Here is a 12,204-nt window from a genome sequence, read left to right as displayed (position 1 = left end):
TTTACACAATTCCCACAATATGAGTGCACCCCACAAAGATGGGAACACACACCGTTTTCTGGGCACTGCCATAAAATTTAAAGTTATTGGTGTTTTTTTTTTTAAATCTCGATGCCTCCGCTCATTTGGTCACTGAGGGCATCATTGTGCACTGCTAAACCAGGGAGTGCTTCATTTAAAGATACCACACACATTTCACACTTTGTAACAGTCTTGTGTACATTAACTATGTAACAAATACCCCATTTGTACACAAAGTTGGGCACAGGAGTACTGCTGAAGCACTTTGACTTATTCCTCTTTGAGTTTGTTCATACAGAGCATAGCCGCTCATCGAGACCACACTTAAAGTCATTGACAGAGAGGCATAACTGTCGTAAAAAATAAAAACAAACTTTGCAGTCGCGGGAAGTTCAAACATATAACTAAACGTTCAGCATGCGCTGCATGCCATTTCTGGAGTTCTCAAAACATTAGTGACCATTTATACAGACTTTAGAACACTTGAGGGGCCTGGTACATACATCATTTAACCTGATAAAACTCTGGTAAGAATAGAAAACTGAGGTTGGTATGATGCTCCCATTGACTTAACACAGGAAAAACTGCTTAAAATCAAACTCTGTTTAAAATCAACCTGAGCTTTTCTCAGGTAAAAAGTTTTATGCAACAGGCCGCAGGAGCACTACTGAACCTAGTCTTAACAGGGGGAATAATGTTAGAGCACTTCAGAGTCACTTTGTCTGTTCAAATAGAGATTCTACCACTTCTAATGCTGTGTATAAATCGGGTAAAAGACTGTGTGTCTTCCTGTTTGCATGGAAAAAAAAAATACAAAGATCTTGTCAAATCAAAATCAGATCAAATCTTTCTATGAGTGCTGATGTCATAGTAGCTGCAATGTCAAACATGGTTCTTTCTCTTCTTTTCCTCGCTTACTCAGACCAAGACCTTCGTCCACAGCCCCAGTGGCTACTGCCTAGAGAAGGCCAACCCAGGAAAGGATGTCCCCACGCTGGGCAAGTGCAATGGGTCGGCGGGGCAACAGTGGGAATTGCTGGACATCTCCATGACCGCTGGCGGCCGGTAGCAGCCACGCCTCCCGGGGACGCGTCAAATTCTCTGAACACTCTCAGTGTCATTGAAACATGTGCCAAGTATGTGGCGTGGCATGCTACAGGTTGCAGCTAGTGAGCGGGAGTCCTTTGTCAATAACATGCACATCTCACCTGAAGTTTTACGGGGGATACAAAAGCTGGATAGTCACTGGAATCATCAATGAATCAGAGGGAGAGAGCATGTGAAGCAAAGATAGAGGGCTGTGAAGTGCAAGAAGCGACGGTGACAGTGAAAATGAACGTCTGATTTTGTTTCATGTTCCACGAACTGCTGACTCTTATAATGACAACACAAATAGAGAAAAGACAGATGAGCATCTGAAGAGGCTAAGTACAGGTCTTACATGGATAGAACATTTAATTATACATTAGAAAATTGTTCTCAAAAGAACAGGTATAACAAGATGTGAAGGAGCCCTTCCTCCAGAAGATAGCTCAACTGGGTTCATTTTATGTCAGATAAGAAAGATGTAGAATTGTTCGTCTTTGCTAATTATTGGAGGAGGGGGGAATAGCAAAGGGAGAGATTTGGATGTCATGTGACTACTCAGTAGGTACAGTCAAACATGTCTGTAGCAGCCACCCAAGGGAGATGAAAAAAGTAGCCCTTATAGGCAAGGCCTCTATTAACATGGGCAATTGCTTTTAGTGACCAGATGCGGCAGGTGGCCACTCTAGACAGGTGGCCTCAAAGGCAGGTTTGACTGAAGTTGCAGATATTGCCAAGCATTAGTCCATAAGCTCAACTCATTAAAAAAAAAGAAAAAAAAGAAGACACACACACACACACACACACACACACAAAAGAAGCAGCACATGTGACTTGTGGGAGTACAGTATCACACCAGTGGCTCAAGCCTCATAATGTGGATACAAATGTGATGAGATGACATGGAGATAACATGGAGAGATGTAAAGGTAGAATGCATCATGTTACCATGGAAACGTACTGGAAGATGGAGAGAAATGAACTTTCTGGAGCTCTAACACCATCTCGATAATAGTTAATCCTCAGGGGATGATCATCGTCCCTTTTTTTCTGTACTCCTTGCACATTTTCGTCTGTTCATGTCCAGCATGAATGAATCCTGCCTCAGCTAGGGATTTGAAGGGGAATAAAAATGATCCCTCAAAGTTGATGATGTATCGTTATGTGTAGACGAATGTTGAATGTTTTACTGAGAGCAGCAGTGAGTGTGTGTGAGATTTTTTGATGATGACAAGTTGGAACATTACTGAGAAACCAATCTCACTATGCAGCAGTTCTATCTTTGTTATACTGTGAATCATCTTGAGTCATCCTCTTACAATACTAGCTGAGGGTATTGTGTGTATTTATGTAGCGCACGATGTCCCTCGCCTCTCGATCCAAAGTCGAGTGTTTGATGACGCCCATGTCGTAAGATGTACATGCTTGTTCAACATTGTCCATTCCATGGGGTTTTTCTTGGCAGCCGCCAACTGTTGTAGCCACCCGTCAGCACGTTTTTCAAAGGCAGATGGTGATACCGAAAGGGTGTGAAGATTTGTTTAGGTACCCCTCAGAGATTACCAACATCTTTACGACAGCCCAAACCAAGACTCAACGGCAAACACATGTCAAAAGTTGAAAAGCAGTGTGAGTTCTCCAGCAATCATCCATAGATAATCAGTGTGAATTAGCATCAGAAATGCATTGGATGCGTACTATATGCTTTCTGCTAGTCTATGTCAGGAAGAAGTCAATAATTTCAGGAAAAGGACTGTCACTGTAGAGTGGACAATGTAGTGAGGTGCATTTATCATTTGTGCCCTTTTATTTGGTTCAGTTTTGGCAAGGTCACACACAACCTGAGGATGAAATCCATCACATGCTCGTACCCTCGGTAATTTTCACACAGTCGCTTGTTGGGGTGAAAGAAAAATTGCGTACTCATCAAACCGCCAACCTGCCTTGCTGAAATGTGCCATCTCGTTGTCTTTGAGTAGTGCAGCTCATGACTGTGTATGCACAAACTGTACCTCCTATTGTCAGTTGTTGTCTTCTTTAGATAGGCCTGCAGTTTGTTTGTTTTTTAAACTGTTTTTTCGGTTTTTCGCGAGCATGTTGAGGTAGATTTCTTTGTGTCCGTCCAGATGACCCTCGCCACTCTTCGCAGAATCGCACGTGAAGGATTTCTTGTCGGTGCACGTCTCACTGCCTGTGCGTGGTCTGTCGTGTGTGATTGGGAAGCGTGCGGAGATTTGCAGCATGTAGTTGGCTTGCTCCCCCCATCACGAGGGCGTCCCACCGGCCTCGGACGCCAGAGTGAGGAGATACCCAAGAGAAAATTAAAGGCGTAGCAGGATATTTAATGTCCCCAAAGAATAAAAACAGACAGAGCCATCCTGATCCCACGGGCACCAATGTTTTCAACAAGTTCTAGATCGTCCCCGTGAATAAGGGATGGTCTTGATAGTTCAAATTTGTAGAAATATGAAATAGAGTAAAAAGTTTATCATGATACAACAACAGTATCTACATATATGTGATGTTGACTATCAACCTTCCATTTTGGCAAACTTGATATTCACTTGATTAAAAAGACAGAAATTGCATTTAGATATTCTGAATTGGAAATGGTAAAATTGTACTTTTATTTGTTCCCCTTGTAGAAGGTCATGTTCAACTTGCATTACCCCTTTTAAAGGCTATTAGCATTTTTTGATAAAAATGTGCATGGGATTTTCTGCAGCAGGAAGTGATTTTACACATCAATCATGGTGGTTCAACACTTACAGTATATCAGGTCATTAAATTTTGTTTGTGCTGTGTATAAATTGAATTCCATGTTAATATTATCGTCACATTTCCTAGAAGTTTGAGACGGGTAAACATGACGAAAGAGGGATTTACATTCCTTTGTTAGATTTTCTTTTATGATACTTAACTTGAAGTTAATATCTGTACACATCCAGAGAAAAAGGGGAGAAGTATTAATTTGTCAGATACACCTATTAGATCTACCTATTCTCAGCTAACTAAATTGACTTAAGAAGATCTCGCATCCATATCAAGTCAGGCGAAAACAAATAAAGTCCTTAAAAACAAGTAGGGGTTGTTTATTGTCATTTTCCCCTCATCATTGACTTGAATTGTTCGTAGCGCGACAATCTTTGTAAAGACTTCCCACCACTTGATATAAACTACCAAAGTCAAAATGATGTTTGGCTTCAACGAGAAGCAGAGGTGCCGAACCCATGTTTGAAAATATTTTCCAACTCATTCAGTGCAAAAAGTGGCAGGAATGTTTTGAACCCCGGAATGCAACACATGAAATAGGCAGCTCAAATGTCAGCATGGGGACCCACAGAAGGATTTTGGGGGGGTTTTCTTTGAACAAGAAAGCCAAGCAAACTTTGAAAAATCATTTTTGATTAAAAAGTGTGATGCTGCGTGGTATTGTATATTTGTGTTTAAAGTGTGTGTTCAAACGTATGATGGAAATGAGCTGAGGGTTTGGAGAAGAGCCAGTGTTTGGTAAAAAAGAAAAAAGAAAAAAAATCATACAAGTTTCTTACATCTGTGCCTTTCTTGTTGATATCATATATACTTGTTTTATTCCAATACTTTGTGAATGTATGTGGTGTATTACTTTTGCGTCGTATGTTTGTTTGTTTTTTGTCCTGTAATGCAGATAGGACGTAATGCTGATTTATATCAATGAGCATGATGCAATATGCCCAATATTGCTAGGTAAAATTAAAAAAAACAATACAGTGCGTAATGGCCCATTGTACTTGAAAGGGCTGTAAATTTCAAGCACCCTCGAGTCTTTGGCTAGAAATGAATCTAATTTCTAGTTTCGATGTGATAATCAAGTGTAGAGCGCTTTGATCAGTACTAATATATTGGGAAAGCGTAGTTTGACCTCTTGTTTAATCTTTTGAATGTAGACAATTCATGTCATTTTCATTCTTTTATTTTTAACTTGTTTGGTTGTTCTTGTTTTAATGCTTAGACCTCAAAAGTTTTGTATTAAACTTGAGGTTATGGTGCTGCAGGTCAGGGGTGTAGAAAAAAAGAAAGAAAATGTGAATGTGAATGTGAATCATCTGCCTTTGGAGAAGGGGTACCTGTTCAGTTTATACCAACAATTATTTGTGTCATCAGCTTCTTGTACTGAGAAGTGTCAGTAGAATTTAGCATCACTGTAAAAACAATGAATGGCTGATTTGATTTGCATTATATTCTTTACATTTTCTGTTAACATGCTGGCAAAATGAAGATTATGGTTTTGTGGAAGAGATGACCATTTAACCTAGGAAATGTCAGGCATTTTGCTCTTCTTCTACATTTTTCAACCCTAGATGAAGTATCTTCAAGAATAGTGTTATTAAAAGATAAATAATTATGTCTGTATTTGGAAACAGTTTTTCTCATGCACGTTTGGTGGTGGATTAATGATAGTCAGAAATAACAATATGGAGAGAAAACAAAAAGTAGAAATAGGTTATATCTCAGGTATGACTGTACCTTTGAAACTAGACAGTCCAGGCCAAGAATTGTATTATTTAAATGATCATTCTTAAAGCATTGCAGCATTTCGTTGTTGTTTTTTGTTTTCTGTATTATTGTGGAAGCTTGCTTTGGTTCAGAGTTTTCTTTAACATATAAAACTGTCGTAGTCTTTCAAAGTTATTTCAATATCTTATCTTTTGTGCTGGTATTCCCAGGATGGATAGGCATAAAGTTATGAATTTATGCAAAAAGGGAACATGTGTTTACACAGAGAGGTGCTTGGTCTATTAGAGTAGAACCGATTCAATTCAGAACAGTCCACCGATAGTCCACTATCCCTTTTGCATTTACTTGTGATTCCATCATGAGCAATGGCTATGGAGTTTTGAGAATCTGGTGCAGAAAGGGTAGAAGGCAAAATGGAAAGGAATGATTTGCCACACACATGGAGAAATGTAGTACATGCATAACGTTGGCTGAGAGCCAGAAGGGCACTATTGCACTCTTAGATTTGAGGGTGAATGAACGTGAAATAATCAATTTTCGTGAAATAAAAACATTATTTAATCAAAAGTGGGAAGGTTTATATGCATTGTTCCAAATGTCAGGTAAAATAGTACCCTTGTGATTTTGATTCGTTTAACATTTTACTGAAAATGAAAATAAATTCAAATTAAAACCATAATGTAGATGAGATGGAGCTCTACAATGTGATACCAATAACTCAATACCCCCCAAATTGCAGTAACACCCTTCTTGTTCTCAGCCAAAAATATATTATGTCAGATGTTGCCCAACCGTTGTTTTATTTCTTCACGTACTTGCAGTTAAGGGTGTCATAACTTTGTGTCACTTTATGCACCAAATATTTTTAGTGATGAACTTCTCTTTTCTCTGGTGTTGGGGGAGAGATAAATGAGATAAATAATGGTACTGTTAACCAATATAAGATTGTGAAGATAGAATGATATGATGATTGTAGCTTTGCATCAAGATTTATGCTGAGCATGATCTGAAATTGAATGTTTTATGACGGCGTTGGAGTGGATTTAAATGCCTCCTTTATGATATTTCTACCAGTACTCTCATTGGAAATGTACTAATGTTGTTTGTGGCAAACAAGAAGAAATTATAAAAGAAAAAATATATATGTGATGAGAATGCAATTTGCACATGAAACCATTGTATTTACAGTGGCAAAATCTTTTTTTTTTTTTGTATATGAATAAGATTTAAATATGTATTATTTTGTATTTTGAGCAATTTTTGGAATCTATTTAAGGCTAGATGACTTAAGACTGATTCTTTTGTTTTGTTACATCATTTCTTGAAAGCACAGGAGGTGAAAAAGAAAATGTCAAATTTGTATCATGTTATTTAAGGAAGTAAAAACGAATTAGCTGACTCATCCAGTCGTAGCGCAGTAACACAAGATGCAAGAACGTTCAGGGATGTTGACACGCGCTCAGTGAGACAATAATTTGACTGAAATACGTCACAGTGTGGAAGCGTATCCTCATTCCTCGGGTTGGGTACAAGCTAGAGTACTACTGTATACGCCGAATATTTCGCGAGGTTTTTATTTTCTCGAATTTTGATAGTGGGATGCTATTTGCAAATTTTATAACGTGCGAAAATATTAACTCTCATTTCGAGATAAGTGTGACGTGCACGCATACATTTCTCCTCTTGGTACTGTAGTCCACAATCGCGAATCTAACCACTCGCAAAATTGTCGGGGAGTCCCAATTCGTGAAAACTTAGACTCGCTAAATATATGGCATATTCTATCTGTCCTCCAACTGTATTTGTAACATTTGCTGCTCCTCTCCTCAGACAGATAAATTTCAAAAATTGTTTTGTTTATTTGTTTTTTGTTTTTGTTTTTTGTTTCTTATACATCCACCCCCAAAGGGTGCCCAATGCATGTTGTTTTGGGAGGTGGTGTCCATCCGTCCGTCCCACCCAGCACTCGTAGTTGCGATGTAAGAAAAAGCAAGCAGTTGATTTACTTAGCACTTGGCCCTTATATACTACATGAGGTGTAGATGCATTAGGTGGATTTGGGGCAAAATGCCTCGGGGTCTATGGTCAATATTCACTGTAAATTGATTACAAATTTGATTTTCCAGTCAAAACTATGGCTGGGAATCTCCGATGGTAATTATCAATTAAGAAGATAAGAAATAATTAGAATTTATTAGTTGCTTGAAATCAATAAGATATTAATTACATAAAATGACAGGAGCATACGGTCAGTGGTCTATGTCAAAGGTCACCAATAAACAGTTTAAATATCTTTTTTAGCCACACATTCCATATTTAAGGTTAGTCCAATGATAATGTTATTTGGTGAAATTGAGAAGAACACTGTGTTTGTGCAGAAGAGATTTAGAGTGAATCTAAGGTCAGTTGTCAAGTTCACTGGACTTCATCAAAACAAAATGAAGGGCCATGTACATGTACAGCATGTACAGTGATTTTATTAGAAGCCCAGGCAACCCAGTCAACTGACTGACACTCAAATTGCTTTAGTTTGTTTGTTTCAGTTTTGTGTAAGTTAGGCTATTGAAGATGGGTAGTCATGATAGGTGTTGTATCTTTCTTTTTTTGTCAAAGGCTTTTAATAGCTTTTCACCATAAAGTAAAGAGTGTAAGCCTCTGTTGTGAACTAGCTTGTTTAAAAACCTTCATTCTTGGGGTTGAATCTCTGTCCTGTGATTGGACAGTACTGTCTGTGTCTTACAGAGTGTAAAGCAAATAGCTTTGCAACAAAACCAGAGAGGAAAGTATGCATTGCATTGTGCGTGGTGACCTGTGTTCTATCTTCAAGGGATTCTACAATGAAGTGTTTCTTATTTTCGCAGAGTTCATTGTTTCTTCAATCCTCAAAAAGGCATTACATTAATGTTGCATTGAAAGGCAAATCGTAACGTCTGTTCAACACGAGAGCATCAATTTTGAAGAATGCATTTGCATATTTTTCTTTTCATTTATGTATGCTGATTCTGTTGTCAGTCAATAAATCAATAAATTAATTTAGTCTTCTCAATCTTCTGCAGGTAAATTTTAGTTCGACAAAGTTACATAACAAATCTTAATGTGCATCCCATGAAAGCATACTGCAGAAATTTCAGACCTTTTTCACCCTTTTTTCTGTACAAAGGGTATAAAAACAAATTGTCATTTTCTTGTATAAAACAGCAATATAGTGCTTGGTTTGTTCTCCCCTTAAAATGTCAAATGACTGAAGAAATATTTCATTTTCTTGTTGTTTCGCAGTGTGTATGTCAAAATTGAACCAGTTGGAATAAAGTGTAATGGGGGTTATTTCTTGGAAGTGAACAGGGGGCAGGAGAATTAATATCATAAGGGAGAGCTTAAGTTACAATCCTCCATCTTGTATTCCTCATTGTTAGATAACTTTACTCTTGCATTAGTCAGCCAATACTTTTGGTAATATTACTTGTATTTCTCAGTTGCTTTTGAGTTATTTCATCATTCTCTTGTATGGTTAAGAGTTACATTTGTTTTTTTATGTGTCAATATTGGAGAAATGGTGACTATTGTCTGCTAAAGAGCAGGAAAAGAGAAATTATGACATTTTTTGATTTGCATTTGCATTTTGTTTTCTCCTTTCTTTGTCCTTGAGAATAATTTTTGGTATATATTGGTATTGATATGGATATTCCTTGTATATTTACTCCTAGAAGTTTTGTGTGATGTTCAAATTTTATGACATTTTAAGGGAAGGTTTTCACTAGTTTTGTTTTTCTCTTTTAATTGCTACCCACACTTGGCAGTGACTTGTGCATTTGTCAGAAGTGATTTCACATTTTTGACATGATAAAACGTAAAAGACATTAATGTACAACTGTTATGAGAAAAAAAAAATGATTACATTTTCTTGCAGATGATTATTTCAAGGGATATGTGTACTTATTTTGTCCAACTTGTTACAGGTGTGCTGATTATAGTGATTATGTCTGCTGAGGATATCAGCATCCTTGTCTTTGTACGAGTGTTGAGTAGGCCTGCATGAGGTGCGCTATAGGGGTAGGAGAGGGGTAAGAGGAGGGGGCACTAGCAAAAACAAAAAACTTTTTTTTAAAATGAATATAGGGGTGTTATTTTGTTCGAGATCTATGAAGTTTTTTTCCCATATTTTGAAAATAGCCCAAAGTATTGTCATGAAAATGGATGTTACCAGCTAGTAATTATTTGAAGTGTTATTGTGGGCCAATGGAAAGTAGAGCACATTTTCTGAAAACCATTAAGCCCATTGCCAATCTGAAGAGAACACAACAATGATAATGATTTGATTCATGCCATGCAGTGCCTTGCAGTCGTTAGAGTGTATGTTGCGCACGGACCACCGTGTTTGCAGATGGTGCACATTTAAACTCCAACAACATGATTGACTGATTGATTGATTGATTGATTGATTGATTGATTGATTGATTGATTGATTGATTGATTGATGGATTGATGAATGGATGGATGGATGGATTGATTGATTGATTGATTTACTTTATTTTTCACCGTGGAATTTTTTGTACGTTGGATATTGCAATACATATAGGGCCTACATAAAATACATAAAAATACACCCAAAGTACCTATAGGTAATTCAAAGACATTACACAAACTACACCTTAAACTGAAACATATCGATAATATACAGTATCATATCAATCCCCTTTCAACGTTATACATTGAACCGACATTTACAACTGACTCAATGACTATTGACTTATCAATTTTGTACTCGTACTAGTACTATATACTAGCTTATAATTTACTGTATTTACAGCAGTTTCTTTCCTGAAATAAAGATAAATAGATAAATCATAAGTTTATATCCCACCTTTCAAAATAAAACAATAACTATACTATCAACTGATGTAATCTGACTCCCCCCCCCCCCCAGCCTCCCAAAGCTACGCATATATATGTTTGTCATTACAATAGATATGAATTAAATCCGGGACAAAATAAGAAAAAAACAACAACAACAACTTCTAAATCAAGTCCGCTGTGTGCGAGGGCAGAATAAGATTCATAATCTGTTCAAATTATATACTGATAACCGCACAAAGGGTGTGAAGAGCTGTCCTGAATAAAGCAAGGCATTCTTCCTGGGGGGCATTTCATGAAGCATTTTGTCAGATATTTCGTCTGACAAAATGTTAAAAGCTACTGAAATGCTTGCATCTGATTGGCTGAGTGAGTGAGAGCAAATTTGTCCAACAAGTTGTCGGACAAAATGCTTCATGAAATGCCCCCCTGATAGCTTTGTTCGGGGCTGCCGTGAATTAAAAATGACACATAAAAAAAAAAAATGTTCCTGAAATCTTTCGCTTCTTGCATTGTCTTCCCATTCAAAATGAAAATGATGCGAAACCCACCACTTAACTATAATCAATCAATTTCTAAAGCATGACTATCTACATCTTGAAATCACTGCGTCATCCGCATAATCATAATCAAACACTCGCGTCTTCCACAAATTCACAAGTATATACGAAAATAAAACAGATATAAAGTAAAAGCACATCCCTGGGCCATGACAAGTATCACAGTGAGAGCATCAAGGGATGTTCGACCAACTTTGAGCCTCTCTGGCCAGTTCAGCAAAAAGAAAAAAGAAATAATGGTAAATGAATGAATGAAAGAATAAATGAATAAATAAATAAATAAATAAATAAATAGAAAATTAGAATAACTTTAATTAATTAATTAGTTAATTAAACAATAAAATCATATAAATCAGTGAGATGAACACAAAAACCAATTTATTTCTGAATCAACAGATATAAAAGTATTATATATATATATATATATATATATATATATATATATATATGAGGACAGCGTCGGATTCCTGAGCTATTCAAATAATATTGTATAATAACGACCGAGATTATTATCAGTTATGCTCAAATACATTTACTTACAGCCTTTAAATTCACTGCACAAACATTGGCCACTGATTATTTGGTTGTATATGATTTGTTTCTAAGGTGATTATACTCCGCCTGAGCAGACGATGTACACAGGTTGGGTAAAATACGATCTGTAATCCAGTTTGATATATCATATTTACCTGAAAACTACATCATATCATTCAAATGTGACATCATAAGAAAGCCTGATCCATTTTCTTTACAATGCCAACTCACTTGTTTTGTAAATTTTATAATACAAATGCATTCAGGGAACACACAGTATACGATTGAGTATGAGGAAAGGTCAAATGTGAAATGTTGCAAAATGAAGCAAACGTCTTATGTGAAACAAAACATCCCTATTTACTTTGTATTTTCAGGGAAGGCATGTGCTTGAAAAGAATGCATTGAGAGATTATCGATCATAAGATTCCAGGCTTCATCCATGAGTTAAAAACTGCAGTAGATGACCTACCCGCATATCAAAATTAAACATAATGGTTTACCAAACAATGTTAAGGAAATGCGTTTTTGAAAGTGATCACACTTTTTTCATCAATAACAGAATTGTCGCAACTTTCTCTTTTGAATTGTCCCAATACTCGGCTGTTTTACCCATTCCAGGAACACTCAATCATGGCAAATGAGATGTCATTTT

General features: G+C 36.9%; 1 protein-coding gene across 1 annotated transcript in view; it reads left to right on the top strand.

The window, feature by feature from the left end:
* Positions 1–2,643, top strand: part of LOC140244049 (polypeptide N-acetylgalactosaminyltransferase 13-like) — a 123,591-nt gene extending 120,948 nt beyond the window's left edge. Inside the window, exon 11 of the mRNA XM_072323700.1 lies at positions 944–2,643. Coding sequence (XP_072179801.1) covers positions 944–1,090 — 147 coding nt within the window. The 3' untranslated portion in view covers positions 1,091–2,643. The remainder of the gene's footprint in view (positions 1–943) is intronic.
* Positions 2,644–12,204: the final 9,561 nt, after the last annotated feature.

This window comes from Diadema setosum, chromosome 20 (genome assembly GCF_964275005.1).
Source record: "Diadema setosum chromosome 20, eeDiaSeto1, whole genome shotgun sequence".
NCBI classification, from domain to species: Eukaryota; Metazoa; Echinodermata; class Echinoidea; order Diadematoida; family Diadematidae; genus Diadema; species Diadema setosum.
This window is presented reverse-complemented; position numbering and strand designations above follow the sequence as displayed.